The 24,944-nt window shown below is 43.1% G+C and overlaps 1 protein-coding gene across 1 annotated transcript in view; it reads right to left on the minus strand.

Moving 5' to 3' along the window:
- Nucleotides 1–24,944, minus strand: part of CTNNBL1 (catenin beta like 1) — a 55,670-nt gene that overhangs the window by 14,363 nt on the left and 16,363 nt on the right. Inside the window, exons 5-11 of the mRNA XM_055722056.1 lie at nt 24,015–24,110; nt 21,673–21,766; nt 20,694–20,785; nt 17,380–17,452; nt 17,039–17,097; nt 16,163–16,311; nt 9,857–10,038 (exon numbers count right to left, since the gene is read on the minus strand). Coding sequence (XP_055578031.1) covers nt 9,857–10,038; nt 16,163–16,311; nt 17,039–17,097; nt 17,380–17,452; nt 20,694–20,785; nt 21,673–21,766; nt 24,015–24,110 — 745 coding nt within the window. The remainder of the gene's footprint in view (nt 1–9,856; nt 10,039–16,162; nt 16,312–17,038; nt 17,098–17,379; nt 17,453–20,693; nt 20,786–21,672; nt 21,767–24,014; nt 24,111–24,944) is intronic.

Genomic DNA, 24,944 nt, shown 5'->3' on the forward strand with positions numbered 1-24,944 from the left:
AAGAGGGGTCAGCTATTGAAACAGGAGAGCCTGAGAAAGAAATAACTGTGCCAGCATGCAGCCCCTGCAGAGACTTAAAGGGTATTAGCTAGAGGAAAAAATCCTCAAACAAACTGCTTTTATTTACAGAAAATCCTGTGGAATGAATACGAATGTGCCACAACAAACAAGGAACGACCAAATAAACGTGTTCTACAGTCTTCTCAATTGCGCTTAGGGGTCATATTTTACAGCGCAAACCTTAGAGCCAAGTAAAAAGTCAACACTGCAAGCACACAAGACGACACCTGTGTTAACGTGCAGCCATGCTCTGAAAGGTGATCGAACCGAGTGCCTCGAACCCACAGCTGTGCCGGCCGTCTCCTGAGGAGCAGTGCTTTGAGGGCTTCTGCAGGAACACGGCTGTCCCTTGGTGGGAGACCACCAAAGGAGGTCCCAAAAGGTCGCGGGGCACTGCCGCTTGCACATCTTTCAGAAGCTCCTCCTGAGCCCAGGTCCCAGCACCCCCCCAGATGCCATCCCTCGCCAACGCCATGCACAAAGTGGGGCTCAGAACAGGACCTCGAGCTCTTTGCTCCTTGAGGGACAGCAAGCAACACGATCTTCTCCAAAAGCACACTTTTTCCACATAGGGTGCCATATGCTTCTTTAACCACTAACATTTGGCTGCGCCAGACTTCAGTGAAGTACAATAACAGTGCTTCTCTGTGTCTTTGTTTCCTCAGTAGGATTCATCAGTTTTATGTGCAATTTATATACTCTCTCTATAAAACCATATTGGTTTGAAACATTTCAAGTCAAGCTCTCAAGTAACAATTCTCATGCTCTGGCTCTTTCTCATTTTGCTCATGAGTAGTTTCCAGGGGGAGGGTCCACCTCACCCCCATGTGAGGAGAGGGAAGGAGCCAGGGAAGCTGTCTGCCTTCTTTTTCTTGCAGAAGGGAAGTAGAGCGGCCACACACTGCAATTCCGCACCCTGGTATCACAGCAGATGCAGAGATACAGATCATTTGCAAAATGTATGCCAAGACCAGAAATGATGGTGGTGGTGGTATCGAAGGGTATATGGTTTTAATACAGGGGAAAAACCCCCAAGCACAACAGCACGAAGCAAATGAGAGGTACGAGTCTCTCTCCCTTGCCAAATCATTTGGTATTACTTACTGCCTATGGGTCTGCATTAAGCACAGACCTTATGTTTTAGATATCTCAATATATTCAAAACTGTAACATCTCCAAGATGTCCTTTTGCTGTAATCTTGCTGATAAAGACTGATGAAAAGTAACAGCCATACGTATTTCCTCACCCATGGTGGTGGGGAGAGAAGGGGCGCCAAGATTTGTTATTTTCAGAGAGGAAAATGCAATGTGCAGAGGAAAAGGATCATCACTTTATTGCCATCAAACCACTTTAACATGCATTTCCACAGCGCTGCCTAGCCTGGAGCCACAAGAAGCCTTGATCGATTGCACCAGCGTATAAAGAACAAGCAAACCCGACATATTTGCAGGGAGCTTCTGCGCTACCTGCCAGCTTACGCGGCCGTGGAAAGGCGAGGTCACACAGGCTGCTTGTCCAAGTTGTGTCTGCCCTCTCTGCAGCGCAGATTATCTGCATGCTACATACGGGCAGCAAACTGAAGAAGCTGTACACATGCACGCACACCCCCCATTTCATTAGCTACTTATAAATGTAGCTTCCTTAGAAACAGATTTCTGCCCGAGGTGGTGTCAATTTTTCATGTACCAAAGAGATTGGGAGAGCTGCTGGCAGGAGGAGCAGGGGAGATAACAGGTTTATCAGGTGGCCAGCACCGTGTGGCTGCTCTGTCATTTTGACAGGATAACGTGGGGGTGAAGGATGGCTCTGGGTATGTCAGTGCACACTCTCGCTGCAGAGAAACAGTTATTCCACAAAAAGCAACACCAAATTAAGTGTCTACATCAAAAAAATATTGTAAACCTCTGAAGTCCCTGCAAGATCCTGTTTTCCTAAGGTGAAAAAAATACAACAAAATGAAGACTTTTTTTTATATAAATGTCTATCCCAACAGATGCTTTGCTGTTTTAGAAAGAAGACAGCATTCTGTATTTCACACTACTTATTCCCAAACCTTCTTTTTGTGGAAGCATTTAGAAGTGTTGACAGAGTATTTTAGTAGTAATATTCTCACCAATAATATATCTTCATTGCTTTATTTCAATATTCCTTTACTAGGAAATGTTATTTTAACCATCTTTTTTGCTTTGGTGCTCATATGCAGATATTTATCCATTTTATTGATAAAATCTTTAAAATTACTGAGAAGTCTAAAGGAGCTGACGCAGGCTTTTTAAGAATGAGGTTATTCTTTCAACACATCACTGCAGAAAATCCAGGAAATACTTACCTGGTCAAAGTGTTCAAAAAAATATTTTACAGGAATATTTCTGAACTACCTAAACTTTTTTTGATCAGCTTCTGGGGGTGGGGGGAAGCACATGTTTCATGTTCCCCCCTAAAAATCACAATTACGTTATAATGCAACTCCTGGCCCAATAAACACCAACATCCATGTGCAAGGACACCAGCCAAAATCAGGGAAAATCTTGGGTAAGAGAAGTGCTACAGGGTAAGTGGCTGAATCCATTATTTAACAGGTTAAAGCATTTACACAAGCAATCAGAAGCCAGAGGTGTTAACCTGGGAGTGAAGGCTTCTGCAGATGTGGGGGTCTCGCCACATTCCCACAGACTGCACCAACACATCTCTCACATAACAAAATTTTAAAAACCCGTAATCACAATATTTGCTCCAGATCGGATCTTCTTTGGAAAAATTATTAGTAGCTGGTGCTGTTCTGGGTCCTCAGAAAGCAAAACCTGCAGCTACCCAGCTTTGATCTCAGCTGACAAAGAGAGGCCACAAGCTGCACATCACCCTCAGGCGATGCCTCGGGCAGCCTGCCTGTCTCTGAATATTTTGGGAACTTCTCAATAATCATGTCAACACTCAGCCAAAGTCCACATCACATGCACAAAGAGCTTCATTGTCAGGGAAGGCAAGAGACAAGGCCAGAGGCAGAAGTTGCTACCTAGCCTCTGTTTCCAAGAACAACTAAATATGTTTCCTTTGAAAAGCAAACAGCAAAATGAGCCACGCTCAGCACCACCAAGGTCCCTTTAACGAAACAAGTCATCAGCTGGCAGGTAGGATGCATCAAGAACAACTTTCTTCATATAAACATCCCAGAATCTCACAATTTCATGGATATGGGAAGACAGAGGCCTCTTTCTTATAAGTAGATCATGCTGCTTTCTGCCCCATCAAGTGGCTTACCCACCGCTCCCCCCGATGCCGCCGCTGCAGTGCAGCGTGCCCTGCCAGCCACGTCCCTGGTTCCAGGCAGGTCACACTGCCTGTGCTCACCCAGCTGCATCAAAGTCCTGCTTAGACCAGGATCACCAGGGCTTTCAGGAGCCTTTCCCTCTCCAGACAGGCACGAAGACTTCAGAATGCAAGCAGTGTTTAAAACACCCTAATTAGATCGATCTTGACTTCAGCTGCGGCGTGTTGGAATACAGATTAATCTATTCCATGGCTGGCACTGGCAGCTGCAACAGCAGGAGGTCCTGTCAAATCAAGCCGTAACATTACACTCCTCTGCCTTTATTATTCCCAGCCCCCCCACCCCCCACCCCCTTTTTTTTTTTTTTTTTTTTTTTGTACATTTCATTATAACAGACATCTGCCTAGCAGGGGAGGAAGCTCAAGCACGCACCCCTGCAACACTGATGCAGAGAAGGCAAGCATCCTCCCCGAGGAAGAGGAAGGCGTGCTTCAGGGTGCAGGGGGACAGCAGCCATGAGGTGGGCAAGAGGATATTCTGGTGAACCAGCAGAACACATACAAGACAGAAGGCTCTTAAATAAACTCTCTTAAGATTAAGTTGTTGTTTCTAATTAGGAGCAGGAAAATACCAGGGAGGGAAAATAAAAAAAAAGTCATCTCTTTCAGAAACTTCTACCCTTCCTACACAACGTTTGTTTGGAAACCTGGACAAAGCCCCTGGCACATCCCAAGGGCCAGTAAGTCCCTGGCTCCAGCAGTGAGAACTCTCACGCTGCCAAAACACCCCAGGACCAGGTGTACTATTCACCAAGCCTAAAACCACAGCAGAAAAGGAGTGCTGGGAGGTGTCCTGGAGTTTCTCCTCTGCACAGCTTTCGTATGCATATGAAATGCATTCAGCTGGGCGCTTTGCAGTGCAGTCACGGAAGACTGACCACTCTGCACCCCCATAGTGTTCTGGTTTGTTACAGGATTACAGGTGGTACCAGGGACGTGCTATTCCAGTGGTGTAGCATCTCATAAGCTTACCTGTTTTCACAAGCATTAATCATCTGCATTTTAAAAGAGTAACCCACTCAAGCATCACAGTATTATGCCAAGAAAAATCTTATCTTAAAATACTGCCAACAGTAAGAAATACCAATTTCACTGATGAGTAAAGTGAGGCCTGGAAAGGTTGAAAAAGCTCCTCACACAACGCCCCTGGTGAGCTGGAATCCAGCCATCACACTGAATGTAAAACAAAATTATTTCTATTGACTGAGAAAGTTTATTTTTGTCATGTTCTTGTAACAAAGAATGCTAACTTTAATTGAGATAAATCTAACACTGTACTCAGCATCATGGCTCATTCAAATAACAAATTCCTGTCACATTCTAGAGGGCTGATGGTAAAATAACAAATTGGCATAATAAAGTTCTGTTTAAACAGACTGATGTCTTCCCTAGGTATTCACTTAGAAGACCACCAGATGAAAAATATTTTCTGCTGGCTGACAGAGGGTGTTCAGTTAATAAAGATAACTTTTTATCAGGCTGTTTTTCTGTTGCTGCCTTCATGTTTCCATGCCCAGGGAACTTAGTTCCACAGCAGATACTCATTCCAAGGGTTTTGCTGCCTTTCAGTGTATGCTACAAAGGAGTAAGAGCTTATTTACTAAGAAATAAGAGGCTGCTATATTTGTTTGTTTCAAGGAAGTGTATAGCGAGTACTTCTAAAAGAGGATTCCTTATTTTTAGAGGGTGAACAGGTAACAAAAGCACAGTGATAGGAATTCTCATTTCAAAATTGGCTGAACTAATTCTCAGGTTATCAGATTAAGCATTCCTAAGTAAAACTGACATCTAAGTCAAGAGAAGGCATTTAAAATGAAGATGAATTGGACAAACTTAATTGTAACATTCATGAGACTCTACAAGTGAGCAAAAGTAGACTGCAAATAACTGTCCTGAGAAAGAGCTGAAGAATATACAGGCTATCAAGCAAGCTACAATTGCTTCACTACAGATTCCCTAATTCAGAAGGAATTTGTGTTTTCTCCATTTTTAGCTCACCGAGACTGTTAAACAATTTCCAGTTAGCTCCAACACCTCGACTCAACTGCTGCTGCAGGAAGCCCAGTACCAAGAGCCGCTGCACCCTTAGGGATAGTGAAGACAAGCTGAGGCTCAGCTCTGCAACAGAAGAGTTTTCAGAACACAGACATTCATACAGCAATCCCCACATTTCAAAATTCACAATACAAAGCATTATTTCAAATCTTACCCTACATTTATGCCAAGAACCACCCAAAGCCAAACTCCCCTTCTGTGCCTGCAATCACACACACTAGATCCTTGCCCCTCTGCCCTCCCAGCTCAGTTCCACTGAAGCCACGAGGCAGCCGGTCTCCCCTCAGGGTGCCCCATCAGAACACATGAACACAGCAGATTTCACCCTTTTATATATGTAATGTAGCCCCCGGTCTCAGACTGACCAAGAGCGTATTTCCTCCACAATTTGGCCTTTACTTTTCTACCAATGCTCATTATAGGTAGGCTATATTATACTACCTTGTGTTACTTACTGTATTGATAAGCCACAACAAAAGGCTACAGCCAAGCTACATCGTGTTGTACCTCGTACATGGTGCTCAGTCACTGAGTAGACGCCCCTCTGGGTGACACCACCAGAGGGATCACAATCCTTAATCAGGAAGATTGCAGGGAGCAATCACAAAACCACACACCGAGCATCTAGTGGAATTAAATGCATTTCTGCAGTAATGATTGTCACTAATTCTCCACCTCCCAGAAACTGCCTCATCCACCCTTCCATCCGCTCCACATAATTCCAAGCAGCCTGTCAGACAGACCCCAGAATGCCATTCAACAACTTCACAACAGAACCATACCCAGGACACACTACCTTCTACAATGACAGGCTCGTTCTCGGTAAGGCTGGCTAACCCAGCTGGATACTCACAAGCATTCTGACCTCACAGACATGGGAAAACCAAGCCGTTTCTGTCTTCAACTGCAAAACACTTCTGTTTTGAGTTGCTTCACTGCCTCAGAAAAAGGCAAATTGCTTCAAATGAGATTTTTATCCCAAACCTAATACCCTCAGAAGTACATCATGATCTGTACAAAGTCAGGCAAAATTCAAGTGTAGATAATGTACAGGCTCACATCATCCATAAAGATGGTTAAGAAATTTTCCCTTTTTTCTTCCTAATTACATGGTGTATATAAAGCATAAATATGTGCAGTTGGATTTAAGTTGTTCACAGGCTCCCTAGAGTAAAATAATTTTTAAACACTGACAGTGTTTAAAATGTAGCTAACCAGCACTGACACCTTTATGCTAGCTTTTAAAAACAGAGAGAAATACATTACAGAAAAGTTATTTTTATCAGATTTTATTTGGATTATAAATTTCTGTAATAAATAAAAGCTCACCAAGTCATGTTGAGATTTTTTTTCACCAGGGCATTTATTATTTTGTCACATTCAGAACACCGCCTTCAAGACAATAAAATAAGCATTATTTTACAGACTCTTTCTTACGTAAAAAGCAACGCTACTATAAAATAAAGACAAGGGGAGTATTTCCCTGCCACTATCAAGACGCATACAAAAGATTTTGTGCTTTAAAGATGGAGCATTGGTTGCCCAATGAGAAGAGTGTCTCTGCAGCTAACTGCAGCTAAAGCATCCTTGAGGCCCAGCCGGCACCAGTACATGCAGACTTCTGCAGCTGCAGACACAGGGATGCCCAGGGCAGGCAGCAGAGGTAGAGCCTCAGTGGGCAAATGCTTCTGGCAGAGCTGGTTGGTACCTTGCTCAGAGCTGGAGCATTTTAGCAGGGCTGTCCTTTAAGCAGTTGTAATTAAACCTGCAGCCTAATAGCCCATTAAGAATTTCATCTTTTGCAGCACAACCACAAGTGTCTGTCCCGACGCAGTCTCAATGGCATTACAGGGAATGCATGCACAGCGCAGCTCCTTAGAGCTGCTTTTTAATAAATACTGATGCCTCTGCTACAAAGCCATTCTAGTTAATCCTTTAAAGGAAAATGTTCCTCCATTTGACATACACATGAATGCTCTCCTAGCAGAAGAGGATCATTCTAATTAATTTTTAATATTTTTTTAAGAGTTTGAACACAAGAGAAAGTTTTTACAATTAAAGATGACAAGAGAGGACTGCATATTAGCATTCTTTTTGATAAATAAACAAAGAGATATGCAGAAACAAGCGTGTTCCTAGGATCAACACAGCACAGAGGGCATCAATTCTCAGTCACGTTAGACTTGCACTGTTTCCTTCGAAACCAGCAGGCACCAAGGAGTTTTTGCAGTATTGGCAGCCGACCATCAACCAGCAGTGCCCCTGAGCACAGAGTAATTACTGTATTGCTGGTGTAACATTTGGCAAAGTAAAAACATATACTATGCTGCTTATACACGTGTCAGGACAATGGCTGTGACAGGCTCCAAGGGAACCCCTGTTAAACATCTCAATTAACTCCCATCTTTAGAAATTCAGTAACTTACCTGCCCAGCGATGCAAAACAAAGAAAATTGGACTTACCACCACAGTGGTTTAGGGAGACTTTATTTTAATAAAACTGATTTCTGGACTCATCTTAACATCCTCCATTTCTTCTGAATATTAATGAGATGGAGGTATAATACAAGACTGTTTGCACAGATCACTCCATTTTCTTGAGGGCAGATTTGCTTTTTTCTCCTGTGACAGAAATAGTTAGGAACTGACCCCGTTTGGGCTTTCCAGACTGCTACCTAATCCTCACAGTAGCCAAGATTGCACACAGATGTCATCTTCAGTCTCAAGACGAAGCAGATGAGACTGAGATTAACTCACTTTCCCAAACTGAAAAATTAAGTCAATGACATGAGCCACAGATCCAGATCTCTACTCAGAACCTTGTATTCTAGCTTGAGGTTTCTCTTGGTAGGAATTAAAACCACCTTGTTTTCATACTGCAAATGAAGATTTCAAAACATCCCCTAAATCCATCATCTAAGAGCAACTGCAGTCTCCACAATTTTACTACATAAACCCAGGAACACATGACAGCATTTTTTGCTCACCATTATCTACCCACGACAAGCAACACAATACAAGACAGATAAGGCAGCTGAAATTGGCAGCCTGTGTGTAAATCATTCCAGTGGCTGGTGCTGGGCTGCAGGTAAGCCCCTTCTCTCCACCTGCGCTAGGAAAGGAGCCTTGGCAACGCCTGCATACACAGCCCACAGCGCTGCCAGCTCCTGCTTCGACCCACCCTCCAGCCTCAGACCCACCACCTCCGAGGCACAGAGCCCACTGCTGCAGCTATTGCAGCCTAAGCGTGCCTTGCCAAGCCACCACCTTTGTTAAGGGCATTGTCATCTTCTAATGTTGGTGCTCTAGGACAAATGTAGTTACCAGCCCACCAGCAGCACAGTTTTCAAGAAGAAAACAGCTGCTTGCTCATTTTGCCTCTCCTCTTCCTCACCACCCTGTCCTCTGGAAGGAGGAAGACAAGTAGACGCCCACTGAGCTGCCCCTAGCTCTGCAGCTCTTCCAGAAAAAGGGGCTGTTCAGCCCCAGCCAGCGTCTCAGCCCGGTGCCCGACAAGGTCTGCCCGAGGCAGCACCTCCCTGCCTTTGCTTTGGAGAACACTGGCATGCCTGGTTCCACTTGAGTTGCGAGGACAGGACGAAAGCAGGATATTTGGGTTTAGAGCTCCCATTTTGATGCTGTTCCCTCCCATCTCACCTTGTTTGCTGCAAGAGTTAAGGATGGGTACTAGGCAAGCCTGAGACCCATTCACACCTCTTCAGCTTTTGACTCTATTCACCCTTTAAAGAACAGAGATGAGTAACGAACTGGCACAAAACTTCAAGCACCACTGGCAGCATTTAAAGTTTGTTGCAAGACATAGACAATTATCAACAAAATGGAAAAGGTAATGCTACCAGAAGCAGGTGGGACCGATCCGAGATGCAGTTCAGCATAAGGTCCTGCAGTAATACTCCACAGTAGATTCCTATTAAAGCAGACTTTTCCAGGGAAGGGAAGGCGGGGGGTGGTGGGGAGAAGAAAAAAAAAAAGCAACTTCAAAAGCATGCACTTTCTTTCTGCAATGCTTTATGTTCATCGAGTCATACTTCAGTGCTCAGAGCCATGAAAACACTGCTTTTGAGGTGACTTTTGTAGTTGCTTCATCACTCTCTTCAAAAGAGTTTTGCATCAGAGTCAGAGCTTCAAACAACAGACCCAAAAAAGGTAAGATAACTTATTAACAGCACGTGAAATGGAATCATCAGGAACTGCTAACACCAAGACAAGCAGGGCAAGTGTGTCATCAACAGTTAACCTGCGAGAGGGAGCAGGCAGGCTGCCTGCACCCAAAGCTGCAGGAGCCCTGGAAAGCCCTGGTGATGTGCCACTCCCTCTCACTGCAGTACTTTTCAGCCACTTGCATCCATTCACCCGCTCTAGGACATTAAGAAAGATCTGGGAGCACGCTACCTTCATGTTCTTTTTCAGTTGTTCCAACTTTCTTTATCTTTTTGGGTGATTTCATGAAGAGAGGAAAGATGGTCCTCAGACCAAGGATATCAACAAACTTGTGACAGTTGTCTGTGCCCTCTGGTCCAATCATGGCATGGTCCAGTACCTTCAGGGCACTGCTGCGGGAAATCTTCTTCTCTCTGTGGAAAGAAACACACCAGTTAAATTTTTCAGGGACACAAGGAGCTTTGGACCACACTGCTTTAAAGAGACGGCACAAAAAGGGAAATTAATATGACAAGGAAAGTATGAAGAGTCTGAGCACAAGGTCTACGCAAGTTTTTCTTCACAAAGCCAAAACAATGTATTAAGAAATACTCTTTTCAAAACTGTGGTTGAGAGTATTCTCTTGGTTATTTCTTTTTTTAACGTCTTTTATTTCTTTTTATTTTCTATTTTCTTTTTATTTCATTTTATAATTTTATTGTTATGGGTTTATTTTCTTACTTTTTATTTCTCAGCTATTGAAGAAGTTATTTCTTCAGCATCTTACAAATGCTAGAAAAAAATAGCAGGGGAGACTGGGTTGGGTACACAAGGCAAACACTGTCACACCAAAAAGATTAGGATTTAGATCTAGCAATAATTCAACTTAATAAAGGACTACGTTTAGTACACATAGCTTGGTGGTCAGCTATAATGAAGAAAACCCTGTCTCCAGAAATCACATTTGGAAGGATGCAGATAGTTTCTGGGCTATTCTGTTTTAAGGTGAGTTCAGAATGCTGATGCTGGTAACTCAAACTGATAACACACGGATGGTCTGAAAATTATCTCCAGAAGTCCTGTGTCTCTCAAACCAGAAACAGAGGGATTTGTAATTCATCCAGGGAAAGATGTAAAATATCCTGTGAGACATGAACTACAAAAGTGGTCACTAATACAGCCCATAAAACCAACAGACCAGGTAAACATCAGCAGGAGCTAACGTGAGGTGAAGAACAAGAAAGCGTCCCCAAAAGCCAGGCCAGTCAGCCCAGGAGGACATTTCCCCCACGGCAGGATGGTCACAAGCCCCACCACCTTCCACTCCAAGTGCATGGCAACCTCCTCTGACTTCTCTAAGAGAATTTATCCTCTAACAAATACATAGCTACATGCACATATAAAAATAAATCCCCCCCAGAAACAAGCTGTGCTTTTCCCCTGGAGAGATGATGAGACAACAGTTCTCCTCGGACACACAAGTTGCTCCACATTACCATACGGCACTCAGATATTATTGCAGACCTGGAATAAGGATCTATAAAGTTTAGGAAAGCACTGACATAGTTCAGCTCCCTCCTCCTTCCCCCTGTGCAGGCAGCAGTACTCACGCTGCCCTCACACACCCCTGCCAAGCCCAGCAGTGCAGCAGCAGCCTGCCCACCTGCAAACAGCGCCTGCTGAGCCACCTGGACCTCACGTCCATCAGCAGGGTCTTCTCCTCCAGGGCTTCTTGAAGCCCAAGCTCCAGAGAGCTGTGGGAAACGCCTTCTCTTCAGAGATGAAACTTCATGAATCCATACCAACATGCAAACTCAAAACCTATGTATTAACACCGTAGCCTAGAAGAAAGTTACTTTGCCCAGTGCAGCCACGGATGCTTCCAACGGACACGAAGCAGTTGTTGAAAGCACCACGTGCAGCTGGGATCTGGTGCAGCAGCAAGTTCTACCCACAAGTGAAGAGCAGTGCAGGAAGGTGGCTCAACTCCCCCACCTCACCTCTACAGGGAGCTAAAAATAAAAGACTTCTTAGGACAGACAATATAAGAAATGTTTTCAGGGGAAGTAATTGCATATTGATCAGCATTTAGGAAGGCTGCACAGAGCTGATCTCTGGAATATTCATTGGGTTTAAGTTCAGGCTTTTAGAGATCAATAGCTGCTTGACTGGACTGTCTAGAGTTGATTTTATTTGAAATATTTATTCTGCCAGAGGGCAAGCAGTTTATCTTAGTCTCATCTGTGCTTACTGAGGTAACTTTTAGCTGTACACTAATTCAAAGACTAGCATACATGAGTATCGCCAAATAGGGAGTGACCTCAGTCTTCACAGGGAACTCTGAATTACAACTTTATTTGCTAATCATTGTTTTCCTCCTTTTAATACTTTTACATCTGAGAGAATTCTTTCAGTGCATTTATTATTTCAAAAAGAAGAGCTGCTAACATTACGTGGACTTTCCACACTCACATAACACAATTTCCTTCTAAAATACTAGCAAAAGCAGAATTCTAGATTTCCTGGAAATACGCTGCATAAAATGGTTCTGTTTAATTAACCAGAAGATTTAGTAAAGAGACAGTCTAAGCTTCCATAGGGTCATTAGGAACAGCAGGACAAGAAAACATAAAAGGATTTTAATAACTGTAAAAAATATACCCTGAAATAGCTATAGTCAACCTTTAGGGAGCCGTACAGAAGTGTCCATTTTCACCTTGTTTTTGCTGTACAGGAGCAAATGCTTTTTTGAGGGTCACGAAATGCCACTGAATAGCTGCAGAATAGAAAACTGTGCTGCCCAAGTGATGCATGTTTCCCTAAGCTCCCTTTGCGGCATTTGTCTATGTGCATACACGTGCACCTTCAGTTAATAACTGGGAAAGCCACATGTCATTTTTCCTATGCAACAGAGAATCTTCTTGACAGATCCCCTGGGAACTGAGTGGCTGCATCTCCTCCAAACCTTAACACAATTTTACAGCAAAAGCAATAAGCTTCCTGTCAGTGCGCGCAAGGGAACTGACATTACAAGCCTGTTTTTCTCTCTTTTGGCTTTGTAAGGTAAACTGCATTTAGGTTACCAAGGCAAGGTTGAGGGACTGCGTACTAAAAAGTGCTTCCTGACCTAAAAAAAAAAATGGAATTTAACTCTATGTGACATTTACAGACTTTCCACTGGTTGCTACTGCCTTGGTAAACCATCTTTTTTTGATAAAGACAGTCCACAAAATAAACAAGCCTTCATTGCTGCAGAGATGCAAATCAAACAATTATATATACACGTGCTCTCATCCTACTTCAAAACTTCTGACTTTGTTTCTGCTGTCCTTCCCAATCCGGTCTTCTCCCAGGCCCCTCTGCACACCTCCCACATACCTGCTCGGTGAAGCTCCGCTCCCATGGCCAACTGCAAGCCCGAGACCACAACACCAGGTCCAGGGCACAGCCTGCTATGGACACGCACGTAATACACATAAGCCACGCTGTACTCATTTTCAGGTGTTACCACTGTCTCCCCATAAACTGGTAGAAGCTCACACAATACACCATCTTTCGCTGTCGGCCACACATTTTAAGGCTCAGCATAACAGAAAATAGTCCTGTTTTCATTACTGTCTACAGGAATCTCTTCAGCACGTTAAATGCTCAGCTAAAAGACACTACACCTTCCTGCAGGTCTGTGTGCATGACCATTACTAACAGAACAACTTGGCTAGATGTATCGGGCAGCACTACATACAGAATGCTACGTTCCCTAAGACAGTAATGGAGATTCAAGCCTGATATCTTTATTCTCACACAGCTTATCTATCTCACATCATGTCAATAAACTTTCACCTTTGCTTATTTGTCCTTTCATCTGCACAGACTACAGTACAATGATTAACCGCCTTCAGAGTAAAACCAAAAAATAACAGATCTCTCCTCCCAGTCTTCAGAGGACACTGACAGGAGAGAAAAATATTCTGTCTTGTTTCTGGGCGAGGTGGTCAATCACAACTGAATGGCATTTCTATTTTTTGTTGTTTGTCACGAAGGTATCAATAGGATACAGAAGTACAATACTCCCATGCAGCACTCTAGATCACAATTCTCAGGGTTCACTCCCTATTTACAGTGCTAGCCTGCAGTTACCAAAGCAGTACTGTCCAAGAAAAACTGAGCACCTGTAAGAACTTTTAAGCGTACAACAAGAGAAGTCCCAATGATAACAGGTTAACGGAATTAATAGCCGTTTAATATCTTCTGGATAATAATACATATATAAAAAACGTACAAGCAAGCGAACACTAAAACCTTGCAGTGTCAGTTCTCAGATGTTTTGCTTTGTTTGGTAGTTTGAAAGCTACAGAAACGTGCTCTATTTTCCTCACCAAAGCACTAAGTCCAGTGGACCCCCTTCTACCTTCAATCACACCATGACCTGCAAAAGCAAGTACCCTGCCATGGCAGCAGCTGAGCATGTCCAAAGCTCTTCCTTATAATAAGCCACCCTCTTCCCACATCCATTCCCTAATTCTCATCAGACAAACCAATGCTTTTACCTTAATCATCTCTTATGCTCTCTACAAAGCTTGTGACTCTAATGTCATTCATTCTTTTACTACTTACTACTGACAAAGCACCAAAACACAGAACCCAGTAAGTTGGTTTTCAAGAGGTGCCAAGAGACAGCAGTTTAGCACCACGTTCCTGCACTTCTGAAGATCTGAGTTAGCTACTTAACACATACACAGTCGCCTCTGTGTTATGCATACCAGAAGCAAGCTTGTAATACCAATAAGGAAACACCACACCTACCAAAAATAAACACTTCAGGACAGCGTTGCAGCTCTGACCCAGCCAGCCAGTCTGAAGTATGGAAGTACCTTTAGGCATGTGCCGAGCATCACCGATTTCACATGGTTTAGGTTACATGCATGATTACCTGTGTCAGAATCCTGAGGTTTCATTCATTAGGAGTATTAAGACAAAAAAAGAAAATTGTGTATAGGAATGAACTGACATGTCAACACGGATAGCGTGAAGTACTAAGAAAAGTGGTTGGCAGCTCATCAAATGAGGAGAAAATAGAATCAGCAATAAAAGTACCAGCTTAACACTTTCAGCTCCAGTCTGAAGACATAATTGGAAACAAGAAGTTTACTCTCTGTCCAGCTAGGTGCTGCTCTCTCTAAATGAGATTTGCAGTGTAGGACAAGTCAGGGCCCGAAGGGAGCTGGTCTGGGGATAACAGTCAGCTATCAACTCACCTGGCTGTTTGAGGAAATCGTAAAAACAACTTCCAACTCTTCTCTACTTATCTGAGCTACATAAGAAAAATTAAAAAAAACTCGTAAAATAATCAGCTGTCAGTATAGTCCATGCTCATGGACAGTAGTTACACTAGTTTCTAGAAAATACTCTGTGAATTGTTACTTTTTTTCCATTGCCACTTTACCAGTTCCCATTCAGCCTGTAGTTAGGTTCCTAAGCATCAAAAGACTGAGGTCTTGGAAACTTCTTCCATTAGACATAGCTACTGCTATTAGTTAAGTCATGCTCTGTCCCTTCTAACCCCTTCACAACTACTGGGAGGGGCAGGGGGAAATGCATCCAGGGAGAAATTTTCCTCATCATAATTTTCCAGCTGGGATCCTGGTGCAGAGAGTGGCAAACAGTAGAGTCCAAAAATGGGAAAAAAGCTATTAAAAATCCAAACACCAAGTCCCACCCACACGGCACAAGAACTCCAAGTAATCAGTTCTGCAAGGCTAGCTTAGCAGCTTAGTATTCGAGGCAGAGGGAGGCTTCCCTCTCATTCTTAGTTTTGGAGCTTTTCTTTAATTAGCCTCAGGAAAACCCAGTGCTCCTATCTGAATAATCCACATTTGGTTGAATCCATCATTTCTTGTTGGCATTTGCTAACCAGCCCCTGCACGCAGCCTAGCATACCAGGGAAAGCCAGACAGAGCCCCACTGCACCCAGTTCTGGGGTCTGGGGGAAGGCACTCAGCGCCAAGGTCATATTTCAATACCAGGCTAGGAAGTAAAAGTGAAAAGAGAGTAGAGAAACCCTAGAGATTAATGGTGTGACAAAACACATCACAAGAAGAAATGCATACTTACACCCATTTCACAAAAGCAATTTTTCGTTATCAAAATCCACAAAAATTCACCAGCTCAGAGGATATGCAACACAATGAAGCCTGAACTGGGGAACAGAAGGAAAAGTGTTTTCCCTAGAGACATCCAAAGGTTCTCTCTTACCCTCAGAGGGGTCTATTAAATCTTTAGAGGATTAGTAGTCTGACCTACAGCATTCTTTCATCCGGGCATCTGCACTGCTACCTTCCAGCAGCTATTGTAGTAACCCCAGTTCTTAGGAAACAAAGCTAAAGACAACAAGTGGAGCTTATATGATGTCTGAGAAGGTCTAACTTACATGCTGGAAAAAGAGAAGAAGACAAATATGCTAAAACAGAAATTTTATAAACAGCAAAACACAAATATCTAGCCAGAAAGTGTGTTGGTACATCAAAAGCAGGCAGGAAAATCACAGAGTTATTTGGGTACCTAAGCATCAGATTCATCAGCTGTAGACCCTCGCCTTTCAGGAAGCGATCGCGATTGGAACTGAGCATTAGGCAGGAGCAGAGAGAGTCAAACAGGTTCTCCATCATTTCCTGTTCTTCTGCTGTACTAGGGTTGTGTCGTTTAAACACCTGCACAACAAAGAAAGCAAAGTTACCCCAAAATGGACAGCCTAATTTGGTCCATGCTGTTGTATACACTAACACTCTGCATCACAAGTCTTCAGCATCTGATACGCATAAGCCAGCAATTGTACACATCACTCTTGTAATTCTTGTGCCCTTTTTACTGCCCTGACTATACCAACAAACATGCTGCAGTCTAATGCCTGACTTAAAAGACAATATGGGGTCTCCAAAGGGAAAGGCAAGTTCACCGACTGTGCAATTCACAAAAGTATGTGGATAAGTTTGTTACCAGAGAAGTCCCAGGCACAACGCATACCTGAGCGTGCTGCAGACAGTGCTACCTCAAGAAATGAAAGTGAACTATGAACACATTACCTTCAGCTAGCTCAAATGTAGGCACAACACAGCCCAGTGCTTGGAGTGGAGAATGCTGAAGATGGCCAAATTGCAGCCCCGCCTATCTCCAACTTGCCATGCAATTGTAACAAAATAACTTAACTTCTGTGTACCTCAACATTAACATCTTTAAAACAGGGATTAACCTCACTTACCATGGATGATAATTGTGTGGAAGTTATTCAGGGACTATGCCAGCACTAAATATAAAGTACTGCTGTGCCGTAGTATCTACAGATTGCTAGGACAATGCTACACGCAGAATCTGTTCCACCTCCTCGTACCCAGCCTGCAAGTCTTCTGACGGTAAAGAGGGTGTATGTGAATTACTCACAGATAACTGCTGAAGCAGCACATCGATCCCATCCAGCTCCCCAAGCAATTCTCTGTTGTCTAGACGGAGGTGGGGGGAAGGAGGAAAAGAGAGAGAAAAATGAAGCTAACTGTCAGATTTTACAGCCATCTAACACTGATACATCAGCGAACAAAATCAATACAGCCTGACAGAGTACAAAAGCTGCAGAGAAAGAGAGGGTGCATGTATATGCGAGAGAGCACGCGTGCAGGGGAGAGAGCACCAGTAAAGGGAAGCCAAAGGCAGAAGAGTGCTGTTGTGATCTGAAAGAAGCCTGGATCCTACCCTAACAGAATATCGATACCAGAGGCATGTCTCACCATCGTTATTCTGAAGCAAAATAGCCAGCACCTCACTGCAGTACAGCTTGTTGGCATCAAAAGGCATCTTAGCCTGTTGGTGAAGAAGGAACACGAGACCCATCAGGGCATGGCACTCTGTTTCACTGATTTCAAGAACACATTAATCAAATCACTGAACATATGAGCAACACTTAAACCAAAATACAAGAGTAGTAATTTTGCAGAATGCCTCAGTATCAAAACAGTAATCATTCTCTCTGATTCAGGGGTGACAGTGGGGGCTGTGCTTGTGCACGCATGTGCAGAAACTCGGCTCTGATCCTTCATGCTGTCTTACATAAGTAGGTTTGACCAAGTTGGGTCAAAACCTCTGAAAAGAGTCTCCAGTTGTTTGCAACACAGAATCTCTTTCCTCTGACAAATTTTCCATGAAGCTGTATGAATGCATGTGGCTTATCCCTATTCTGAAAGTCTGCACCTGTCACCAAAAACAGAATTTCAGAAAATACATCACAGTAACATTAAATAGTAACTGCCAGAATTTTGTATGAGGATCACAATGACACAGTCAGAAGAACATGAGATGGGTTTAACCTGCAGTCACATAACTTTCATTTCATACATTCCCACCGTACTCAAATATGTTAAAAAAAGTACTCATAATGAAACCAAAATGCTGAATTTAAATTAAAAAAAATAATAATAATCCCTGAAGTGGGATTCTGAACCTGATTCAATGTTTTTGCATGCTGCCAAAGCTGCTTCATCTACAGAAAAAGACTAAACATTAACTGATCAGATAATAATGCAATCTGGTTCACCAAAGGAATTCATAAAATAAGCAAAACAATTTTAAAAATCATTGGTTACCAGCTACTTGTATTCCACTGTTCCAGAGGGTGAAAAAAAGCTAGCAATAAATGCTAGGCTTAAAACATACCATTTTTCACCCACAATTTTTTCCCACAAATGCATGACTACCTGCGGCTTGACTGAGCGAACCTGCCTGCACAAGGCTACAAGTGGGCCAATTATCCCGACCTGCTACTAAAGAAAAGGTCACAATACACAAGCACCATGCAACACAAAAACATAAAAAGCAGGAAGATCCCAAATGCCACAAAGCATTGACTTTAAATAAAGCTTTTCATTTCAAACAATCCCCAGCTACTCTGTAGATGATGGTATTTATAGCAGCCACGTAACAGTTCCAAGCAATCAGTGGCACGAGGAGAGGAAGGTGGCAGGTGCTCAGTGCTGTACAGCTCTGCTGGCTTCCGTCACCCTGCATACCAACTGCTGTCCTACGGCAAGCATTGGGAAACAATACTCAACGCTCTGTTCTCTCAAGGCTGCACAAACCACCATCAAACCCTGCTTATGTTTGGAAAAGTGAGCTATTAAGCTCTCCATCTGAGCTTTCCAAGGCAGTTCTGACAGTCAGAATACAATTACACAACCTGAAATGTAGTCAGAAAACAGATATTCACACTCTGTGCTGCATGCCAGATGTCCTCATAGATTCCTAGACAGAACCCTCATTTTAAAACTCATCCCACAGACATTCTTCAGCAGCACAACGCTCTATCCAGATGCTGAGATCCTGGTTTAATCCCAACCACATCTGTCAGGGCAAGAGATTCAAGACCAAGCACTGTCAACAGAAAAGGCACCTGTGATGGGCTTTCATCAGTGTGCAGCTCCCCATGACAGCGCGTGAGCAAGAAAAAAAAGCCCTGTCTGGTCAGACACCCCCAAACCGAGACACTTAATACATGCCAGGGCAAAGGAAAGACACATTCAGCACCAAGTTTTGAACACCATGAACACTCATTTTCTGTGGCACCAAACAGGGGAACCCAAGTTGTTATTATTTTGCTTTTCCAAGTTTCTAAGTCTTTCAGCTGCCAAAGTAATTACAAGGCAGGCAGCAGTACATACCTGCTTGGCAGAAAATTAACTTCACTTTCTGTTTTTAAGCAAAAGGTATACAATTATATTACTACCTGTAGTGAGAAATTATAGGTTACTGCTGCTAACAAGTATACAAGGTACACAGAGGGGTATCTGCATGCTTACAAAGCTGACAAGTATTTCTGTGAATCAGAAGCCTTTTAACCACAATGACATTTAAGTATAGAAGTGCTAATGCCTTACTAACAGGGTTAGGAAAAAGCCAGAATCTATTTGCTAAATTTCCTTCACTAGCTCTGTAAGAGAGTGGAACTATACATTCCTTTCCTACAGTATTTTCTAGGGAACGTTTAGGCATCTTTTTACACAAGACAGAGTTAAACTGTGTGACTCACTGCCACAGGATGCTGTATCAAAAAGTAATTTGGTATTCAAAAGGCGACTAGATGAGTTCAAAGAATAAGCTACGCTAGCAGCAGTTAAACAAGGGACCCCACTTGAAAAAGTGTTAGAAATGTAGGAAGCAAAGGCATAACATGGTCTTTTATCAGGTTTCCCACTCACTGGTCAGCTTTTATATTCCTACAGGTCTCAGCCATGGACCAGAAATCCACCACACAGGAATCAAACAGAAAAAGGACACTTTCTACTATAAGACATTTATAATATAAACACAGAAGTATGTCTGTTTAAGCCAAAACCACGGAGGATACAAACCCTGAATTCTAATCTTTTATTGTTAACTTGGCTTCTCCAACACACACACATGCAACACTGGCTTATTTTAAGCAACGTTTTAAGTTCATACTAACTGGTCTATAGGAGGAAGGCTGGTGCTGGCAAGAGTTCTAGCACTACTGATGCTTGAGCTAGGAATGCAGCAGTATCACAGCTGCTGGGGATGACCACATCAGCGGTTGGAGCCCGAGTGCTGTTTTGTAGTGCTGGGAAGGGGCCAACTCTGCAGGAAAGACCATAGTTCCCACAGAAGAATCAGGGACACATTACCAAAAAGAATTCCCACAGAAACAAGTAAAACCCAAAAGACATTCAAGACTACTCAACATTACAGACAGTCTTCCACGCAAATGCTATGAAAATGAGAGTACTTCTGCTCACAGACTTGCATCATGTTGTGTAGAACTTCTCACACATAAAGCCACTCCTTCAATTTTGCTAGTTTACAGTAAGTTAAAAGGGACATACTTCCCAGTTTGAGGTGTTTTGAATTCACTGTATTCACAAATGTCAGAACTCATCATAAAGATAACCTACACAAACAGAAAGAAGCAATAATAAATAGCCTTGGGCCTTTAGTATTGTGCCAAACACTGTCTCGAGCACACCAGCTTTCAGACCAGTAACCCGTCAGTTTTTATTGTGATAACTCCCAAATGACACCAGGAAAACAAGCTCACCTTCAGCCTCTTGAGCAACCACTGCATGAGGCCCTGCTGCGCAGCTTCTGTGCACATCTCTGGTCGGAACTCTGCCATGTTCTCAACAATTGCTGAGAAGAAAGACACATAAAACAGCCATTTTTGCCCACCTACAGTTCAGTTCAGGCCTGCATCATCGCTGCTTTGCCAGGTCCTTCCCAGGCCTGCACTGCTCTTCTCAAAGTTGCCTCTTATTTGCAAATTACCTTTTTTTTTTTTAAAAAAAAAAAAAGTGAGACTTAAGCTCAGGTATATGCTACCCTCTCAGTTTTAACACTGCCCACACAGTCCATCTTTAGTGTGACACCAGCTCCCACTGGAAGAAGCCTAAGATACTTCCCTTTACTCTAGCAGCAATTCTCACTGCACAAAACAACAACAACGGCAGTAAAAATTCCAAATCTCATGTTTCTGGCCTCTCTCATTCTTCCAGCCCTTGGGAGATTACAATCCCATATGACTGAAGTGAGCGGATGATGGTCTAAATGCTAATAACGGCAACATGCTGCAAAGCAGTTACTGTGCTGTGCAAGGACTGGGGAACAGAGAGGTAGTGATGTACTTATAAGAAATACGAATGTTTTACAACCTGAAAGTTATATTATATTGCCAAGACATGAACAGCTCTCATAACAGAGTAAGCAGAGTTCACAGATAAGCACACAGTAAATACACAGGCAGCGGAGCTGGTGCTATTTCATCCATGTAGCAACAACTCCCTATGTAACCATTCTGGGAAGAGGCACCTTACCAGCAGCCCTACGACAAACACTGGCTCAAGGGACTAGGCTCTACAGTGAGCTAAAGCTGTACCTGAACAAAAGCTGCACTAGATCCTCCACCACAGTGTTGGCAGTGTGAGGAGAAAGGAGGTAGGGAGGAAAGGAAGGGGAGGGATAACACTCACCCTGTGTACAAAACACAGAAAGAAGCGAGAGGCTGGGCAACAGCCACTTACCCAGCGTGTTGTGGACACCATCAGCTTCCTCTTTCACACTTTCATCCAGGCGCTCTAAATTCTGGACCAACAAGGCCACAACCTGGCCCTCCACCTAAATCACCAGGGTCATGGGAAAGATAAAAAGACAAGAAAGACGACTGAAAAAAGGAAGATGAAGGAGAATGAACAGGGGGCTTAATAAATTATAAAAATCAATAAGCCCTACTGAAACATCCTGCCAGACACAACCAGAACACATTAACAATCTTGCTCTAAAATCTCAGAGGAAGTGAAGGAATCACCAAGTAAATCTGCCACTATGTTTATCCTAATTAATTAAACGACTTTTGTGTTTCAGATTAAACAGAAAAACATCTGGAGGAAAACATGCACCTTGTCACAGTCTTATCTCCTGAACCAGCCTGATTGATTTATAATCTCTCAGAATTCTGAAGTGCAAGGCACCGCAAACCACCACGGATGGGTTAGCTGTCAGCTCTGCAAGCAGCTCCACTTTCAACTGTTTACTGCCTACATTTCTGTTGTATCTTCCGTACAAAAAGCTGAAGGAACAATGCTCACACACAGATTTAAATGCAAAAGCTGAATGACCACCATCTGAAGACTCACATTTAAATCCTAGTAAGATGAATGTACCAAGCTGACTTCAGCAAGCTAACAAAACCCAGACAAACCAACAGCAGAAGCAGGAACGCAAATCTGCAGGTGGAGCCTCCTAATCAAAACACTAACACAAAAAGTTTACTTTTAAAGCTGCAGTTGGACAGAGCCCAGCTTGACTTTGGCTAACTTTCCATTGTGGACATGAGCTTGGGAAAGTTAAAAATAACATTTCCAATTCAAACTCTGTTAACTAGCTTTGGGCCCAATGAACACATGGGAAAAATACCATTATCAGCTGCTGTGGAAGGTAGTGCAACAATCTTCACAGATACTATACAACATTATACCTACTACTTTGTGAGGAGAAGGAAAAAAAAGTAATCTAAAAGCAGGTATCTAAGCATTTCTCCTGAGATATGCCTGACCTGTTTCTTTCAAAGAGAACAATAAAACCTCTAAAACTTGGCTATTATCAGTGGGCTGGTGACAAGGAAAACAGAGAAAGAACTTCACTTGATTTACTACCTCTCTACACATTTTATAGAAAACATCTTCTCTAGCAGTTCCTCTCTACCATTTCATTCATCCAGCAATCTTACCATGGAGGCAGAGTAATTAAGAACAGCTCAGAGGCCAGCTGGAGGAACTCGGCTGTGGGCCACTGTCATTAACCTTTGGAAGGTAACATTATAGTGACTGGACAAGAAGGATTGCAGGAGAAAACAGAGCAGCCAAACAAAGCAAACTTGTAATTCCCTATCTTTCCATTTCAACATAATAGTTACAGATCAAGACACAGCCACAGCAATTCACAAATGCAGCAGTTCACTAGCAGAAGACGCACAACAGTAGCACAGACATGTAAATCAAGTTTTGCTGGGCATCGCTTCTCTGGAGAGCTGCTCAGTTCGACATCCTCCTCCTGCAGCCAAGGAGCAGGAGGCATCCAGTGCAAATGCCAGAAAAAGGGGGAAATCCACCATCACTGAGGCCAGCTCAGAAGAGTTAACCAGGCACTTAAGAGCGAGCAATGCATCTTCTACTGCACGTAGATAATGTTCTGGTGGTGTTTGATCTCTGCACCAAAAAGGATCATTATCTCTCAACCCTCCTCCACCCAAAAAATGTGTTATCTCTGTTAAATGAAAACTTTCATGCTTTTACTTCTTGTTAAGAAAAATGCATATTCTCACTGAAACAAGATGTCCCAGTTCGAGCACAGATTTTTGGGTCTGAAACAAGAGTGAGTTACTGGGTAGAAGACTACCTGTCTCTTGCACAAGAGGTTAGACTGAAATACCACAATGGCCCTGCTGTCTGTCAGATAACAATCTGAGCCCTTTTTGTAAGCAGAAAAAGAAAAAAACAAATGAAGCTCCTGTTTTCAGTAGGACACTGTCCAAAGTCACAAACATTACTTCATACAAAGAAATCCTCCCAGCCTACACAAATTTTGCAATACAAGCGCGTTCCTTTTCAAAAAAGAAGCAGCCTAACAATGTGCAAGAGGAACCTACTCCCCAAACTCTGGCATTCCAACCAAAAACATCCACTGCAGTCCTCAACGCAGCATTCCAGGTACGAGACAGCAGGCTCCTCAACCGGCTAACTTCATCGTGGTGCTGGCAGTAGGGGTAACCACAGCTGTAGAGCACGTGGCACTTCAGGGTATTCACTGCTGTGCTATATATGGCAGATGTTCAGGCACTGAAAAAAATCTGGAGTTCACTACTTACTAGAGCATCTATGAGGACTTCAGCTCCTTCTTCACTCTCATGGAGAGTATCTATATCGGTCAGTTCTTGAAGCAAGTCTACCACAGCTATGGAAACATGTGCTAGGTGTTAAGGACAACCAACACAGAGGCAGACACATTTAATATCAAAAGTAGATTGCTCTTAGGCCAGCATGCTTGTGACACAATCCAAAACGGCTGGTAGTATGTTACAGCAGCAAGGCACAGGAACACCAGAGCCAAGAGCACACTTCAGCAGACAGTCCTCATAAGCACCAAAATCAGAGAATCCCAACAATTACAACTACAATAAAAACAAATGGGATTGTGTGCTTATTGTATCAAGCAATTTTACTGTTTCTTGATGATACTTATTCTTTTCAAATCAAAATTGCTAGAGTCGGTATAACTAAGCCATCTTGCCTTGTCAAGACTGAATAGAAGCAAAGAGAAATGAATTATAATAATCTGATTTGGGTATTCTGCTCTCAGCGATACCCCTGCTAACCAGATACGGCATGCACCTACCAAGGCCACCGCAGGAAGCAGGAGCGATCACCCCCTTTGGCCTGGCCCAATTAGGACAGCATGCTCCTCTAACCGCACACCTCGCAGGAACAGCATAGCTTCTGCCAGCCCAATTTTCACTCATTAACTCTGGGCTGCATAATACATGGTTCCCCTGACTGCTACACAGCTCTCTTGTATGACAAGACATATTCTACCTCATTAGACCCACTTCTCCATTCTCTCAGACACACTGATCAATCTTGCCGGAGTCCCACTGGGGTAGAAGAGGATACGCAATTTTCTGCATGTCCTATATAACAACTTTGTGATGAATCTCTTTAAAATGCACAGGCTAACAATCCAGCCTCCCAGTTCTCCTATTTGTGCATTCATTCAGACACACAGCAGTAGGAAAAGCATT

The sequence above is a fragment of the Falco cherrug genome, chromosome 10, assembly GCF_023634085.1.
Source record: "Falco cherrug isolate bFalChe1 chromosome 10, bFalChe1.pri, whole genome shotgun sequence".
NCBI lineage: Eukaryota > Metazoa > Chordata > Aves > Falconiformes > Falconidae > Falco > Falco cherrug.